At 43.4% G+C, this 18,915-nt stretch overlaps 1 protein-coding gene across 1 annotated transcript in view; it reads right to left on the bottom strand.

The window, feature by feature from the left end:
* The window catches only part of ACOT12 (acyl-CoA thioesterase 12), a 49,924-nt gene that overhangs the window by 11,723 nt on the left and 19,286 nt on the right, over nucleotides 1-18,915 (bottom strand). Inside the window, exons 6-11 of the mRNA XM_075932206.2 lie at nucleotides 14,782-14,938; nucleotides 10,115-10,234; nucleotides 7,445-7,595; nucleotides 6,286-6,341; nucleotides 5,798-5,861; nucleotides 3,252-3,335 (exon numbers count right to left, since the gene is read on the bottom strand). Coding sequence (XP_075788321.2) covers nucleotides 3,252-3,335; nucleotides 5,798-5,861; nucleotides 6,286-6,341; nucleotides 7,445-7,595; nucleotides 10,115-10,234; nucleotides 14,782-14,938 — 632 coding nt within the window. The remainder of the gene's footprint in view (nucleotides 1-3,251; nucleotides 3,336-5,797; nucleotides 5,862-6,285; nucleotides 6,342-7,444; nucleotides 7,596-10,114; nucleotides 10,235-14,781; nucleotides 14,939-18,915) is intronic.

Here is an 18,915-nt window from a genome sequence, read left to right as displayed (position 1 = left end):
AAAATTATTTCCACACCACCACTTCCAAAACATATTTCTGCCTAGCTTATTAGGTATTGTATTAAAATTACACCTCAAACTGTCTCTTGTTTGCACAATGCCTTCACTTGGTCATTTTGAGAATAAATGGGATGACTCAGTAAGTAAGCATATCTGTAAGTCTTTTCAGGATTGGAGCCTCAGTGTGTTGTATAAAAGTTATATTATAGTACAGATAAGAATAAATGCCATTAATCCTAAACACTCTCTCTTACTAAAATTTTAATCTGGTGAAGTAATTTGCTTTCTGCCGCCTGAATAAACTTAACAGATTTTTATTTCCAGTGATGTAAGATTCATGAGTATTACAGTATGTGTTGTTCATGCATGACATGTCAGAGTTAATTATCTGTTGGCTTACTGAACATTTACCAATCAGCATAGATTTGTATGTTTTTATATTTTATATATATATTCACATTTGTGAACAGAACACAATTATAACAAGCCTCAATATAAGGTTTTAGCAAGCCATACCTGGAAACGTAGGCCTTGCTTATAGACCAATGGTCTTATTTGCTAAATCACAAGATGGGATACAGATGGGGTATTTTAAAGCAGAGGTGTGCAACCCGTGGGTTGCGACCCACTTGGGGGTAGCGGCTGCTTTCCTGGAGGCGGGGGGTCACAGCACTTCGATCCGGCCGGCCGCTTTTCCTGGCCTCCTGGCTCCGCACCCGATGTACACACAGTGGGGTAGGAGAGTGGCCCAACAATTACTTTTTTTTTTTTTTTGCTCAACCAAATTTGGCGGCCCCCACAGGGGTCACAAATGAAAAAAAAAACAGGGGTCACTGTTTTAAACCACCAAATTCGACAGTAGCTTTATAAAATCTATCTGTAATATATAGACAAAAAAAAGTTATCATGGGGATTAGCATTGAGAACATATGCTAGAGTTTTTATGCCAGCATTAGTAAAAAAGCATCCTTAGAATTTATAAACTTTGTTACATAAAAATATTCAGAGTAATTCTACACTAGAACACATTCTGATTGACAGGATAGGATCCTGTGGAAAAAGTAGTATGGAAGAATGTAATTAAAGACAGTATCATGTAACACATATACAGAAGGGGAGAGGCAAATTAAGATTATACCAGTAATCTTAATTCTGTCATTTCATAATTTTGAGTCATCTAATTTGCAACTTTAATGTTCTATAGATTCTTATTTATACTTCTCTCTTCTCTCTTCGATCCGTCATCTTGTGGACATGTCCTTAGAGAAACCAGATGGAAGAAGTACTTAAACTGAATGTTTACTCTGTTAGGAATATGTACTGTGTCTTTAAGAGCACATGTTACAGGGAAATATACTGGAGTTAGCAAGAACTGGTATCTTGGAGGCAATCTAATGGCAGGTTCATCTGACACAGCTGGGAGCTCATGACTCTCTTTTAATTTAGAAAACTGAATTTTAATTCTTTAATTCTTAAAGTTGTAGAAATTCTCATTATGAATTCACAAGGCAATAGCTCCCAAAGCAGGTTATGGGCCCCCTTTTGGAAAGCTGCTAGCAGGCCTGCACCACTTTGTTTACCTTAGACATGGAGCCTCGCAGCTCCCTTTGGCTCCCGTTCACCGTTTCCTGCCAAGGGGAGCTGTGGGAAGCAGTGGCCTGTTAAGTAAACAAAGCAGCACAGGTCCACTAGCAGCTTTCCCAAAGCAGGCCTGCAACACACTTTGTGAAACACTGCAATAGATGCTACTAATGGGATAGAAGAGAAGACAGAGCAAAGAGGACACCATGGTGAAAGAGCAAAGGGGTCACCATGAAGAGGGAAAAACTAAAAGCCCCTAAAGAGTTGAAACTCTCAGGTAATTCAATGGACTCCTGGAAAGGATTCAAACAGAGTTTTGATATATAAGTGCAAATAGCTAGGGTTGCCAGGGGTCCGGTTTTGAACCAGACAGTCCAGTATTTGAGCTTTTTGTTCAGGAAACAAACTGAGAAAATATAAATGAGAAAATGTAAATGTCCGGTATTTTCTACATATGATATAAAGTAGATTGTGATGTAATGTCAAGTATGTCCAGTATTTTTGTTGAAACCATCTGCCAACCCTACAAATAGCTGCTTCTGGTGAGAAAGACCAGCAGGAAATAGCAATCTCCTAGAACATTTCAGGACTTGCGGCTGTAGATGTCTTTAATTCAGCAATTCTCAGACTGTGGGTCTGAACCCCAAAGTGGATCACAACTCTGTTTTAATGGGATTGTCATGGGCTGGCATTACCTTGTTACAGGGAGGGCCTCAGATTACAGGCCCTCCACTAGGGACTGAAGCCTATGGGATTAGGTTCTGGCACCTTTGCCAAGACCAATTTGACTCTGGCTCTGGCTTTGGCCTTGTCCCCGGCCCCCCTGCCACGGGTGGCAGAATTCGGGCAGGCTCTGACTTTGGTCCCTATTCCTGGGTCATGTAGCAATTTTTGTTATCAGAAGAGTCATGGTGCAGAATTTTGAGAACTCCTGCTTTAAGAGCATGCAACTAAGTCAGGCAGACAGTACATTATGACACAATTTTGCAGAAATTTGAGGAATACTGTATACCTTAAAAGAGTGAAACATCTGAAAGGTATACGTTTCACTTAAGAAGACAGAGTATCCTTTGAAGAATTCTTAACAGAGCTGAAGTGAATGAGCTAACCCTGCAACAATGGTCATGTTATAAGGGGAGAGCTGCCACTGCTGGGGACTGGGACCAGGACAAGGATGGATGGCTCCCCATGGATGGATGGCAGCTAGCTGGAATGCAGAATGAGGTAGAAAGTGACTCAGGGAAGCTGTCTTCAGGCTGACCCAAAGCACTGTCCTCAGTGAAGCTGAAACAGCCTCCACAGGCCCTAGAATACAGTGGAATGGGGAAGGCCTGGGTTCCCCTACCCATCCTGTGAGCTGCACCCATGTGTTGGAACCAGAAGCTCTGCCCATGAGCTACACCCAGTAGACAAGGTTGCCACTGTAAACCAACCATTGGGCGTAACTACTACTTTGGGCCCCAACCACCAAGCAGGAGATGCTGCCTCCCACTCTCAGAGAATTTAATTTTTTTTTCTTTCCTAATCAGAAATAAACCAAATTTTGAAATATCAAAATTGTTCTTGGAAACAGCATACCCTTTGTCTGCCCAATTCTAATGATGAGCAAGATCTGCCCCTCCGAGTGTTACTAAGCTTGGCATGCCACTGTTCCACAATTCTGTACTTACATTATCCAGAGTGCTCGTTATTTCCCATCCACATTTTGATGCTAGCACTGTCAGTGTAGCTACATTGCTATAACTCAAGTATGCCTGAAATGTAAAATGCAAGGGCATATAAAAATGTAAAATGAAAGGGTGATATAAAAGAGAACCATAGTTACTTCCAGAATCACAAACCAGGCAAATGTGTTTTTTCCCCTTAACTGGTCTTCTTCCAGAAAACCATCCTGTGGGTTCTGAATTAAACACTGTTAATAGCTAGATTATGTTTTCACGTGGCTGATGGCAAAAGAACCCTAATTAAAAACACTAATTTGGATTTCTTTGATGGCTAAAATAGAGCAAAACCTCCCTCAACTGCCAGAGACAATACTTCTCACCTTGGAGGGTATTAAATTAATAGTATACATAATTTTTCTTATAAGTAATTAAAATCTGCTAGCAAATTAACATCTTCACTACTTGTGCACATATTTTGGCAACTGCTTGCAAAGAGAAGGTGCAATCACAGGAGTGAATGCCTATTACTTATGTTTGACAAGACTGGATAGCTACATTTCCTGGATGGAGCTCACATTTAGAAGTGATAAAAAGAAAACATACAATGCAAGAATCTGTAAAGACACACATCTATTTAATCTTAAATTCTGGATCATTCTTTTTGTTAACAACTACTGTCTGTTTATATTTACTTTCTTGCAGAAAAAATTTCCTATATCCATAGAATTCAAACTTTGATGGGGGTTACACTTTGGATCTGCCACAGTTAATTGCATTCATTTCTCACATTATACATCCTTAATTATTATTTATTTACTTTTAGATTTAATTAAAAGGACCTAACACAAAATCAAGGTGCCACAGGGGTTTAAAACAAAAAAGCCTTAAATACAGAACATTCTGCAAAAAATAACACTAAGGATTTGTATAAATAAACAAATTCATGGAAATTAATTGTCAGTATTGCTAATTCACTATGCATAGGTATTGCTACACGACGTCTATGTCTACACTGGCATGAATTTCCGAAAATGCTTTTAACACAAAAGTTTTCCATTAAAAGCATTTTCGGAAAAGCACGTCTAGATTGGCAGGATGCTTTCCCACAAAAGCACTTTTTGCGGAAAAGCGTCCGTGGCCAATCTAGAGGCGGTTTTCCGCAAAAAAGCCCTGATAGCCATTTTTGCGATCGGGGCTTTTTTGCGGAAAACACTACTGTGCTGTTTACACTGACCCTTTTGGCCAAAAGTCTTTCGGAAAAAGACTTTTGCCCAAACGGGAGCAGCATAGTTTTTCCAGAAAATCACTGATGATCTTACATGAGATCGTCAGTGCTTTTCCGGAAATTCAAGCGGCCAGTGTAGACAGCTGGCAAGTTTTTCCGCAAAATCATCTGATTTTGTGGAAAAACTTGCCAGTCTAGACTCAGCCACCCAGTATAAACATGTACTCACTCTTCTGACATTCCTACAATGCCTATGTACAGCAGGTCAAGTTAAGATGCTAGCTGTTTGGGTCAGATATTTAGCATTGTTCTGATGTATCCAAACACCTCTATTAGGACTGTAGTTCCTAGCACTGGTAGCCTATCTACGTTGGCAAGTTACCGCTTTGCAACTTACTGTGTTTGGGCTGGGGGGAGGTGATTTTTCACCCCCACGAGCGAGAAAATTTCAGTGCAGTAACTTGCCAGTGTAGACAAGCCCCAAGACCAGTGGTGGGCAATAATTTTTGGTGGGGGGAAGGGGGTCATTCCAAGATTTTGGTTAAGTGGTCAAGTGGTGGAGGGGGTGCAGAGTCTAGGTTGGAGGTTGGGTGAAGAAGGGCGCACAGGGTAAGGGACTGGGGTGCAGGAGATGATGTGGGATCTGAGAGGGTGTTTGGGTGGAGGAGGGGGTTGTGATTTGGGTCAGGGAATTGGGGTGTAGGATCAGGGAGGGGGTGTGGGTGCAGGAAAGGATTCTGGCCTGGGGGAGAGATGTAGGAGGAGGTACAGAGTCTGGGAGGGAGTTGTCACCTGGAACAGAGAGAGCAGAGGATTTGGATGATGCTCTGGGAGAGAGAGTTGGGCTGCAGGAGAGGCAGGTGCTGGCTGGAAACAGTTTACCTAAGTGTCTCCTGGCCAACAGGCTGGACTCCGCAATCCCAGCCTGCTTGAAAATGCAGGCTGCTCCCTCCATGTGCCTCTCAACTCCAGCTCCCCCAGGCGCTCAGACCAGTCTCTCAGCTCCGATTGGCTGGCTGTTTCCAGCCAATAGGATCTGAGAGATTGGCTGAGATCAGGTCCTACTGACTGGTTATTTCTGATCTATAGGAGCTGAGGATTGGGGTGGAGGCAGGGAAATTGCATGAAGCCTCCACCTCCCTGAAGAGCAGAGAAATGCAGGAGTGGGTTTTAAACCACAGCAGCTGTGTGCCTGAGGGTCCTGGCAGTGTGGTCCGTGGGCTGGATCCTGTGACTTGGTGGGTTGGATCCGGCCCCCCAGGCCGTATTTTGCCCAGCCTTGTCCAAGACTATGTATGTGGATGAATTCAGATGATGTAAGTATTACCTGGTTACTTCTATCCCAGAGATCAGAGGAAGGAATGTCTTCCTTATTGCTGAGGATGTATTTTCTGAAATATACAAGGAGATTGAAACAAAATGAATAACAGTCACTATCTCTTTGCCTTTCCTTCATCATACAACAATAACAACCACATAGATAGTACTGAACATCTTCTGAATGTTTTACAAATATTAACTAATTAATCTTCACAGCAATACCTTGAGTTAAATAAGCATTAGCTCATATTTTCCTCCCAGAAAATAGTGGAACATACAAAAAGTCCCAAACATTTCTTGCCTTACTCAGGTGACTAGTAGCCACTGATTTCAGGCAAACAGGATCAGGTCCAGAATTACTAAGTGACTATAATCATTGTATCTGAGAAGACTTAAAATAATGAGCACAGTATATGTAAAAAATAAAAAAGTTCCCTTCTGCCACATTGTGAAGATAGTTTTCACTACTAAGTTATCTTTGGAATTTATTTATACCTGGTTAGTCTAATTCTCCTGCGTGCAATCGCTCCACGATACCTTCTCAAACCATCCTTCAGAAGACGTAAAACAAAACAGAAATAATGGGAATGAATTACGATGCATTCTACTTGGATAATGTTGTGCAACTAAAGACAATTAAGGATTATTTATTAAAAGGAACACTGTCGTACAACAAAAATAAAGTATTTTTTAAACCCGTCTCTCTGAAAATAATTGTACTTATCAACAATGAAACTTCCTCAGGTATGAATGTGTTCAGGGTTTTTGTTATGTGACAGTATTCCTTAAATTAAGAAAAATAATGTAAATACCAGTTTGGGGTATCCTAGTAGCACTGTACTATTATGAGGTCTTATGCAAGGCGCAACAGAGAAATACAATGCTAAACATTGTAGTGAGATTGATCTTCTAGTGTTCGATTTAGTGGGTCTAGTAAAGACTGGCTAACTAAAAAGCTGAGGGCACCCCCAGTCAGCACCTGTATGCCTCAATTTGAGTGGTGGAGCATTTGCTCCCATTACTGCTGTGAAGATGATGCCAACATTGGCTTAAGATATATTGACTCCAGTCACGTTATTTACATAGCTGGAGTTGCGTACCCTAAGCTAACCTTCTGGATCTAGTATATACCTGGCCTAAGTAATTTAGGAGCATAAATCCCACTGAATGTCAATGGGATGTGTGCTGAATGATTTAGGTATTTTTAATATTACATCTAATTCTCTATTTTAGTCTGTTAATCGGCATATTTTTTTCTTGTTCAATTTCAGTGGAAATAAGTTTCTTTTTTTGTTTAAGTTCTCTGCTCTTGTTACTACTTGAGTTAATATCCGGTGGCTGCGTCTAGACGGGCAAGTTTTTCCACAAAAGCACCTGCTGCTTCCAACTGATACCAACTTCCACTGAAATTCAATGGCACTTGGGAGGCTGATTCCAGCAACCTCCTTTACAAAGCTTGAAGGTATTCAATTATCCTCCACATTTTCTCAAATTCAGAATATTCTCTGAAGGTGGAAGACGAGAAAGTGATTCAGTTTATACCCTTGTTTAGTGCGTCACTTCCCAAGAAGGGCTCCCAAGGGTTGGCAGTGTGATATGCATTATTTGGGATTGGACTATATAAGCCATTCTGTCTCTCATGTAAAGAGCTGACCTTTGTAGTGGGTTTGACTCTGGGAAAAGCGAGGAGCTCTCCTTTGTCATTTACAGCATTAAAAATGAGAAAAGCGCTGTTAATATGCCGTGCTTGGCCCTTGGTCCACTCCTCACAGTTGTAGGCCTCAACACGAACACCAACCTCAACACTGAAAGAAGAGTTGAAATAAATTATTTAACCATCACAGAATGATGCAGAAGCAGCAATGAGACAAACATAGATAGTAACCAGAGCAGTTATACACGTCTTGGGTATGGGGAACAACAGTAGTGGAAATCTGAATATTTCAGATAGTTTAACAATTAATGATTGGCTTAGTAACTAGACACAGAGGCATATTTCAGCAATGATTTAAAAGTGGGTTTAAGATAAATGTCAGGACTAAAATGGGCAGAAAATGAATTTAAGTAGCAAAGTAACGTAGGTGCCAAATAGGAAGAAAATGAACTGAGGTAGGTCTAACCGCTCTAGTCCAGGAGACTCTGGTCTGACAACATCCACTGTCCAGTATTGCTGGGGACCCCGGAGGCTGGAGCACACATGAGAAAAAGCAATGCGGCAAGCTTGGAGCTCAATGGCCAGGGCTGGGGTCAGGAGTCGGAGCTCAGCCAGAACTGGAGGCTGGAGCCTGGCAACCAGGGCTTTGGCCATGAGCAGAGCCTGGGAGCTGGTGGTCAGGAGCATAACCCAGTAGATGGCAGCAGGGCCCAGGAGCATAACCCAGTAGATGGCAGCAGGGCCCAGTGTCCAATGGCAGGGCTTGGCATTGGAAGAAAAGGGGCTGGCATTGACATTCCCTGGTCTGGCAAACTCCCTTGTTTGGGGCTGGTCAAGTCCTGAGGGTATTGGACCAGGGATGGCCAACCTGTGGTGTAGCTGCTTATATACCTATCGAAGAGCAGAGCACGAGAAGATGGGGCTCGGTGGAAAGTCTTGGAGATGTGACCAAACTTCCACTGATTTGTCATGCAGATGTGCAAGATAAGGATAACTCACAGCAAGCTGGTGTCCTTGGGGGGACCAAATTCAGCCCTTGATAGAATGGAATAGCAGTTCTCTTTTGCTGCCAGGACCCTATTTGTTCCAGAAATGTAGCTGAAGTTCAAGGAATCTGTAACTTACACCTTTCTGTGGCCTTTCCTGTGACAATTCCATAACAACACAACTGGATGTGGTCTACTGTCCCAACTAGTGGCTCCAAGACCACTTACAGAAAGAATAATGAGTCTGCTCTACAGCCTTAGCTAGTAGCTCATGAACAGGGCTCGCTGAACCGCAGCAAGCCTCGCAGATCGCCCGAACCTGGCTCTTCCGGGTTGCAATCTACTCGCCATGGGCTAGTAGATTGCATTATTTGTCGAGCACTGCTCATGAAGTAGAGGCTCATGCAGTAAGCACCAGACATCCCAGGTTCGATTCCACCCCAGATGCCCAAGGTCTGCTGGCATTACACTTCTGCCTATTTTCTTAGGGCCACAGCCTCTGGTCGGCTGAGCAGAGCTTATCACAGGATCAGGGCTTCGTGTGGGACAAAGATGGGTGTAAGTCACTTTGACATTCCCTGTCCATGCTAGCTAGGGTCCTGTCACTTTCCTTGTGTAATTTATTTATGCCTGATTTATTCCAGTAGCTGGGGATCCCTTTAGCAAAGGGATATTGCAACCACACACACCCGTTACTTGGCTTCAGAAAGGGGCTAGTAGGTTAGGAGTTGCCAGGGTGGCTTTAGTTACTAGAGGTTTCCCCCACAATGAGGGATTCTCAGGAGGCAGGATCCAATGTGTTTAAGTCCACTTTATGCCACGGGATGGGTACAAAGCAGATTTATGAATTCAAGCATCAGGTCCTTTCTCTGTGCTAAATATACACTATTTTCCCATTAATATTCGTATTCTGCCCAACTTAGAACCAGTTGTGATTGGCATAGACTGTGATTGTGATCTGTGGAAGCGATGCCTATTGATCCCTGCCTGCATTTGATGTACTCACCCTCCTGGTCTTCCTTCCTCTTCTAAAACAAGAGTTTTGCAACCAGGACGGAGCTGCTAGGGCCTGGATGATGCAATAAGTTCTGCCCACATGAAGTGCACTTCAGGATCAGGACCCAACAGTGGAGCCAACAGCTGCTATGGGCTCCTGAGCAAGGTGCAAGGGAGGGCGGGGGGAGCAGCTTCACACTCCTGGAAGGAGTGGGGCCTTGGGCAGAAAGGGTGGGGCCAAGGCGCAGCATGCCATCCCCTCCCCCCAGCCCTCAGAGCTGTGCAGAGCCTCGGGTAGCAGTGGCGGCAGCCAGTAGCCCTGGGCGCCTTTGACTCACAGGACCCTGGGGCAACTGCTACCTTTGCCTCACCCCATCACTGGGCCTGGGGCCCAAATGACTATAATGTCCCACTGGGGACTTGGAGTTCCATTGGCTTGCTCAGCATTACCTTTGTAATTGAGGGCTTGCAGAAGTGGGCTGTCAATCACTAGAGGGTACAGGTGATCTTTTAAAATTTGAATAGGGAAAAAACAATAAACCAAGCTCCACACTATTTTTGACGTGAGAAAAGCAGAGCTATTTAAAAACATTTCTTCATTAAAAAGTACCAGTGATGGCTCGAGTCTGAAATATTCAGAGGGCTTGTGCTAAGAGGGGCAGTGAGACGTGCACATAGATAGTTTTACCTTTTCTGAAATGTGTTGTTAACTATTGCTTTGAAGACAAGGCGATCACCAACAGTAGACGGTCCCCGGAATTTAAACATATCAACTGACTTCAGGGTGGGATTTGAATGACAGAGGCGACTGAATGAGAAAGCAGGAGAGACAAAAAGCAGATTATATGGCCTTGTCATTTATTTTTCTATATCTGTACAGCCCAAGATTATTTGACATACTTACAGTAAAGAGGTCCCCACAAGTTAGAAATTCATAAACCCGAAGTTAATACCTAGACTTCCCATAAAGGATAGCATATTCAGCTCTATGGCAACACACATTTGGGTCTCACAAAATAATACCACTTCTATTGTGTTGCTTCATTTGCAATGCACTTTACAATCATTAACTACTGAATGTCCACTACTTGTTATATATGTCACATTGGGGCAGTTTATGAACTCCTTGCTCTCATGCAGTAGTATCTTATTTCTCAAAGAGCCCCACCATGGGCGGCAGGTGAAAGCCTAGCTGGGGAAGGCAAGCCCCACCCTCACCCCTTCCACCTAATGCCCAGCCCCTGGAGCCAAACCGTGCCCACCTTCAGCCCCATCCTGGCCACATGGAGAGCTGGGCCTGCCCTGCTAAGGTCCGGGCCAGCCTTCCTTGGTGGCTGGGGAAGTTAGGCTGCTGAGCTGTGCTCCGCACCACAGCCTCATCCCTCCCCAGTGGCCAGAGGAGCCAGGCTGCCGTGCCGTGGTCTCATCCCTCCCCTGCCGTGCCACGGCCCCTTCCCTCCCCCGCAGCTGACCCCAGAGACAGTCCCAGCCTTAGATGGTTGGCTGAGTAGGCAGTTTTGGAAAGGCTGTGCCTTCCCTTGCCTACATTACTGACCCACAAGCCCCACACATTTCAACAGGGCTACTTGGTGAGTAAGATATTGTTCAGTGTGAGAAAAGAGTTCACTTTTTGGCCTATTTGAGTTAGTGACACTTTCTCAGGACTAAAGACAATGTATCCATGTAAGAACTTTGGTCCATACAGCCTTTTTAGCTCTGATGGTTGCTGCACATTAATCAGAAATTAATATTGTTTTGTGCAGCATATGATTATGTGAAACAAAAACTTATGCAAATACAGCCTGAATTACTTGTAATGACACTAAGGAGATATGTCTTTATTAAAAATTGCAAGCAACTAATGAAGCTGAATCTGGAAGCTGGGTTTGTAAACATGCAAAAAGCCGGGAATGCAACTGGCCATTTGCCCATGCAGAAGCACAAAGTGGCATGCATAACCTTTAAAAATCAAGGGTTAAAGTTATTCTCATGTAATATAAATTGCATTATTATTGTTGTGTACATCATCCTTCCATTTCCCATATGTTTCTGTTGTTTACTACACTCACTAGTCCCTCTTTTCTCAATTTAGGCCCTGATCCTGAAAACACTTAATCACATGCATTACTTTGGTCACCTGAGTTGTCCATGGGCATCACTGGATTACTTGGAATTGCACTTGTGATTAAGTAGCTTCAGGATTGTGACTTTTATATTTGTACATTCTTGTGGGTGGGAGGAACTTTTCTATTGTTTTCCACAGCTCTGAGCCCCAATCTAGGTGCTATAGCCTGTGATGGACCCATGAGGGTCCGCACTGCTGGGGGGGAGACTCCACCCCCCCACCGTGGCGGGAAAGGCAAGCCGGCACTGCGGCCGGCCGGAACAGCCCCGGCTTCCGCCGCGGCGGGGCCGAGACGAGCAGGGAAGTGGCGCGGTCCTGTCACCCGTGAGACTGGGCCAAGCCACGCCGGCGTTCCCTGGCGTCAGGCTGGCAGGGTGTACAAGCCGGCAGACACCGGGAGACGCAGGGGCCTCCATCGCGCTGCCTGACTTCCCAACACGGGACCACGCCAAGGGGGCGGGGCCCCGTCACACGACATCTGTCCCCGGTCCACTTGAAAAGCGGCAGAGCCAGAGGCAAAGGGGGCACGCTCGGAGGCAGCGGCCCTGTCCTGGAGAAAACAGGGAGGATCTGCCCCCATGCTGGAGGAAACAGCATGAGACCCTCGGGCCACCGGATCGCCCAGGAGGACCAGAGATGGACCAAGTGGGGGTGAGGCCTTGCGACGGTTCCACGGGACCAAGTACCCGGGAGGGGGGAAGGAAGCAGCCCGAGGCGGTGCGCCTCTGGTGCCCATGGGCAGATGGGTTTCAGGAATTACCCCCGTCCGCCGTGCATAGGGAGCGCCGCACCCTGCACTTAGGGCCCCGGGCTGGGACCCAGAGGAGAGGGCAGGCCTGGGTCCCCCTTCCCCCACCTACTCCTATCCCCAGGATTCGCAGCCCACCAGTATAAGCCAGAACCCCAACCCAGACTCCATATTCGTGTTCAGAACCCCGCCTGGAGACGGGCTAGACTTCAGAGCTGGGGATCCTACTCAACCCCTTCCCCAGGGGAACTCATGGGTTCGTTGAACCCCTCCTCCCGACGCGGGAGAGGGAGATCGCACCCACGGGACCTGTCCCAAGGGGCAGGGACCCAAAAACTGGGCTTACGGTAGGCGATGGGTCCGCTGAACCCCCCTTCTGGGCGGAAAAGGATGGTTGCACCCTTAATACCTGTCACACAGCCAAATAAATAACAATGAAATTTATTTCCTGACTCTAAAAGGCCACTTTCTGTCCTCATGCACATGTATGAAACTCCCCATCAAATTCAGTGATAAAAGCATACATATATGATAACAAAATTTCATTTTACACATTTTAGCTGAGAAATGATGTAGTTTTATAGCAGTTGCAGCTCTTAACTCAATTGCATTATCCGTAAACTAATGTACCAGTAGAGTTAAATGCACACAATTATCTGTTGCTAATTAATTGAATAGAGCATCTTTATAATAGACTAATACATTCAAATGACTTTGTAATTTCATTAAACATAATTTCCTCTTCCTATTTAAAATGCTAAATGGGTATTTCATTTACAACACTCATGGTAAAGATACAACATTAGCAAAAATACAAAGAGGATGAAAGTATATGATTTTAATTTTTTTCCTAAATATTAAGATACATTTTTTAGAGAACTAAGCCCTGAATACTTCTATTGGTAGTATAACATATCAGAAAGGACAGTCCTGGTTCAAAATGACTTTCAATTACTGCAGGACTGCCTTTAATTACTTTCCCAGTTTTTAGAAAGAGGAAATAACCTTTTGAAAAACCTTTCTATGGGTCTTTAAAATGTATTCTTCAACTATTGCTCCTCCCATCTCAGCCTGTGGCCATAGCAACTCTAACTGGTACCCTGAAAGGTCAGAGCTAATTGTTGCCTTACAAAAGATTTGTAGCGAGGCCAGCTATTTCTCAAGCACAAAATACAAGCTCTCTGTTTCCATCCAATATTGTCTCCGCCATGGGCTATTATTGCTAAAAGTTTCAACCTGATAAATTATGTTCGATATTCATCATTCCAAATAAACTATGTTAACTTTCGGGTTTGTTGTGTACTGATATATCAAAGGGAAGCAGGGCCTGATATTTTGGCTTGGATCTCCGGTGCAACTAGCATAAATGATGAGTAATTCCTTTGAAGTCAATGGAGTTGCACAGCGGGTTTTCTAATTTTAATAAAATGAGCTGTTTATCTAAGAACTATAGAGAATCTCTTATCGGTACAACTAACTGGCTAAGAATCAAAATTACATAAATAATGAAAAGGAATGGCATTTAATTATTAAAGTAAAAAATGAACATGTAGCAAGCATCCCTGCAGTGAAGTAGGTCAAGTCGTGTGTGAGGGGAATTCTGATAGAAATTCAGGTTTCACACACAAAGAAGTTTGTTTGTGTCAAGACTGAGGTAATGGGACCCTCCAGCCTACAGGCAGAAGGCAAGAACTGCTGTGCAGTTGGGCCAGAGCCACTAATGAACCTTCAGGGTTAGCAATAAAACTTTGCACTTTTCATCTGTAGATCTCAAAGCACTTCACAAGAGATGGCAGGCAAGCATGATGGCTCCCATTTTACAGATGTGGGAACTGGGAACAGAGAAGTTAAGTGACTTTCCCAAGATAATATAGTGGGTCAAGGGCTAGAATAGAACTCAGTTCTACTGACTCCCATGCCAGGGCCCACCCACACCTCCTTGTAGTGGCTCTCATGTTTTTCAGACCCACTGGCCATACTCAAGTTCATTTCTGCTAAGCATGGAGGGCTGCAGATGGTCTTTGATCAGCCTCTCCATTTTAGGATTTTATTGATACTGGGCCAGAGGATGTTAGCATGTATGGAAGTATATTCTTGTGGTCAAGGCACTGCTCTAGCCATCAGGAGCTGGGTTCTATTTCTATCTCTGCTAATGACTTGCTTTGTAGCCTTAAAATCTTTCTGTCCCTCAGCTCAGTTCTCCATCTGTAAAAACGATATACAGTAGTGATAATTCCTCAGTAGTGTTGTAAAGCACTCAGATGCTCTGGAATTGAGTGCCATAGAAAAGCCTTCATATAAATATGTAGACATCCCCTGCACCTCACTAAGAAGAGAGACCACAATATATTTCATTTTCACTACTAATTTGTAACTAGCCCCTGTTTCTCAAACATTAAAATGGTGGATTTGGGGTTCTTTTGATTTTCCACCCAGCATGTCTTTTCAGAATCACACAGGAAGGCACCAAACGGAAAAGTACCTTGCTGAAATAGTAGCTACTGTCTCCATCCAAGCCATTATCTGACCACCAAATGTATTTCCATGATGGTTTGCATGAGGTGGCAGGACAAGTTCAATGCTCTGCACATGGGTTAGATCAGTTGAAATAGTATCTTCCTCTGTATCCCTTCCATTATCTGAAACATGGTAACAGTTTATTAATGGGATTGTTAAACGAGTAGAGTTAGTAGCTGTCCCAACAGGGAAATATACCCTTTCCCTCATCATTGTAAGGATCTATCTGCTCTTGGTACAATTAAAAAAAAATGACCATAGGGAGACAGAAACCTACCCCAGGGATTGCCTGGAGGCAAAAGGCTTCTGCTACTACCAATCATAGCAACAGCCTGAAGCTCTATCAAGATGCAAGGGTGCACTGTGCCCTCTTGTCTGAGAGGGAGCAGAATGGAGAGATACAGAGCACCCTAATGACAGAGCAAATTCTTCTGGGAGGGATGTGCTATGTTATACATACAAATGCTGTGTTAAAAGCACACATCCTAGCAATTAGGCAGCTATGCAGCTCTCCTAATTGAAAATGTAGGCAACCTATGTATGCCAGTAAATTTTTATTATTACTCTGGTTTGCTATATTTAATCTGCAGTGTTTTATATAAAGTAAGTACAGCTTATTATCTGCTTTTGATATAAATGTCTTGCAGTACTAAAATTGCTATACATGTGGATTTACGGGTGTAGAAAATCACTGTATCATACTGTACGGTATTGCTTGCAAAACAGTGTGTGTTCATTAGATACCATATTATAGCCAGGCACTGGGGGCAGAGTTAGGGTTGTGTATACAACATTAGCTTTGCCAATTCATCTTTCAAGTGTTTAACCATACAATCTTAACAGTCTCTTACTGAAACTATTTCAGTGAACGTACCCATGTACATGTTCAATAGAAGTATGTAAACATACACATAAATATGTATATTATACAAGTTCTAGATAAGAATCTAGGGATAAACTGAACTCTGGTGTAACCCAGTAAAGTTACATCAAGGATGTATTTGGCCCCCAATGTCTTGTGGATGAGGATTTAAAGGTCACACTCTTTTAGGTCTCAAATCAGCAAGCTAGTCGAGCATACACATGACTTTTAGGATCTGAGGTGTCTTACTGAAATCACTGCTTAAAGTTACATATGCATTCAGTACCTTGACTGTGAAGTGTTCTGATTTTTTTTTAAACCAGTCTTTGTTTTTTTTCAGATGCACCTTGATGTAATAGTTTTAAGTCTCAGCTATGTCAAACATGCAACACCTGTACCACAGGATTTCATATGACCTGAATTATGTCTTTAGCTTCTGCCCTAGTAAGCTGTGTTTTACAATCATCAAACAGGATATCTCAGTACCTTGCACTTTGGACCTTCTTTACGTGTTGTATAACTTGCATTCACAAGGCAAATTTCATTTTTTTACTTGATGTATTTTGTCTATATTTGGAAGCTAGCAATCTTCATATACACTAATCTCATTTTTGACCTTGCTTGACTTTTTGTATGGCCCTGTTGATGTTGAATTGGTGTGAGCAATTATAAAAAAAATATTTACTAAATTTCCCTAGTGCAGCTAGGATCATAGAGATTAAACATCACTACTCTCTGATTGCTCTTTAGTGGTCTTGAGTTTTCCTACCAGAAAGCTATCAATCACCATGGTAATGTAATGTATCCATCCCAATTGTACACAACACAATTAAATTGTAAAAGCTAAGTATTATATTTACTATAGATGTTGTTTTTCCCTGTAGATAATTTATTTGTGACTGCAGTTCATAAGCAGATGTGTATTTCAAATTGTAAATACCAGACAGTTTCTTAAATATTAGGGGATAATTTCATGGTATTGAAAAGAAATACAGCAATTTTGATTCATGTGACTTCAGGACAGAGATAAGTCTGGGAGATAAAGGTAAATCTAGATGAAGAATGTTACTTCAATTATACCTCAGTTATACTTCAGTGCTACACATTGCAGCACCTTGCTGTGAACTGAGGACACAGCATTCGCTGGGGATAGTCCATGGACCTTTGCTTTGTTGCAGAATAGACTGAATCCTGGCATTGTTTTGACTGTGAATTGTGGGAAGCCAGGTGGGTTCACTTTTTTTAATCCCATGTCTTTGTTTCTGCCCAATTGTCATACACTGTTTTAAAACTGTTGTCAGCCAGTTTAGACACACCAACACTCTGAGCCACCATGGTGGCAGGCATGAATATGCAAAAGCTGCTTGGGCTGTATTATAGCACTCAGAGCCAGATAACCTCTGCATTGGACTTTACCAGTTGCACCACCAAGCAGATGATGTGGGAGCAGGAGAATATTCTAGTGCAGCAGCAGGATAATCTACAGTGAAGACAGCAAGATGAGGCAGAAGACTAGGAAGATGCCAAGCTGTTGAAAGATGACAACCAGTTTCTAGATCACCTACATAGACTTGAGTGCTATTCAGGACCCAGGAAACCAGTGTGACTTGATGGGAGAGGATTATTCTGCAGAGCTGAGATGATCAGCACTAGTAAGAGACCTTCAAGATGGGGAGGGCTTTGCACACATGGGATTCCCAAGCTGATGGAACCCAAATGCCTATCATTTGCCTCTGCCACCAGGGCACAGAATTCATAACAAAAAGAGTTATTGAAGCACCATGTAGAATGGTGGCCACATCTGCTTTTGAAAAGCAGATAGTGTTGTTTATGGAATAGGTTGAAAAGAGCAGGGAAAAAAATGTTCCAACCATTCATAGCAACATCATGTGTTTTGCACAATATTTCTGAGAGCGAAGGGAAACGCCTTAATGATGGGTGGGAGAGGCTGAGGGTTGGAGACTTGCTCAGAGGGGTGAGCAGCCAGCAAGGTGTCCCACAGAGAGCACACACACCTAGGGGAATGTTGTCATTTTGTATTTTGAGTCACAAGCCTACATGTTAGTCTATGGTGTGGTAGAGTACACAAGGATACAGTCACACTTTTCCTGGCCACTGCAACACTGTCCTTGGCCATTGCCATGATCTTCTGGGAAAGCTGCATTTCTTTTTCCCTCTGGCTCTTCATGTACAGCCTCTACCTTTTAGTCAGCCTGGTTTTCCCTGTGAGTCTGCCATTCTGTCCCACGTCTTTCCTTTTCTCTCCTTCAGGTTGAGCAGCCTGTCCGTAGTACACAGAGGCCCTGTTCTTGATGGTCTGGCAGTTGCAAGTGCTGTGGTTGTGGGAGCAGGGGGAAAAAAACAAGTTGTTTATTGTTCATGTAACAGACAAGTCATGGAAGCTTTTTCTTTGTAGGTATATGAGACTTTATTTCCCCCTGAGACTCTTCCCATTTTGGGGGGAACCTCCAAGATGGTAAGTGGTGTGAATATATGGAGAGTGCTGAATGAATATGGATTTCATTCTACGATTTTGGCTTTCATGCTGTTAGGGATGGGGTGGGGTGTTTTGTTCCAGGTTTGTTTTTTCAGTTTTGTTTTGTGCCCTGGATGCACCTCTGTGACATTAAAAGTTTAAAGGGAGGTTCATGGGGGAGGATGGGGGAATAATCTTGATAGTAATTTCCTCCATATGCCTTTTAGGATGTCCCAATTCTTGATAATGTTACACTGAGGCAGGTGTCTAGGAGACAGATTGGTCTTATACAGAAAGGCACAGTGCAGATCTGTAAGATACCCTATGGAGTTACTCACCAGAGTGGTCCCCCCAGAAATGCTGCAGGAAGCTAATGACATTGGAGGAGATGGGGGCACAGCTATTCCCTACAATGTGTTCACAGTTCTGCTATGTCTCCTCTGAAGGCACAGAAAAAGCGTAGAAAAAAACAGATTGAGTCCTGCTATGCTTGTCAGCTAGAATTCATGTCACAGAGCATTTGCACCTCAGCAAAGAATAGTATTTGTTGTGTTTTGACCAGGCATGCAGTGTGCATGAAAACTACAAAAACTAACCAAATGTCTTTTCCTGTAAATACTGTCGCCATAAACTGTTGAATTTTGCACACAGGAATGCTTTCAGTGTTTGACTCTGTCGCTGAGGGAAGCCTCAAGAGATAGTATAGGCTGTGACTGAACCATGCTGGTGTGAGCCATTTTCAAACAGAACAAAAAGGGTGA

This window comes from Pelodiscus sinensis, chromosome 6 (genome assembly GCF_052426305.1).
Source record: "Pelodiscus sinensis isolate ZL-2025 chromosome 6, ASM5242630v1, whole genome shotgun sequence".
NCBI classification, from domain to species: domain Eukaryota; kingdom Metazoa; phylum Chordata; order Testudines; family Trionychidae; genus Pelodiscus; species Pelodiscus sinensis.
Note: the sequence above shows the minus strand (reverse complement) of the source record. Positions and strands in the feature narration are given on the sequence as shown.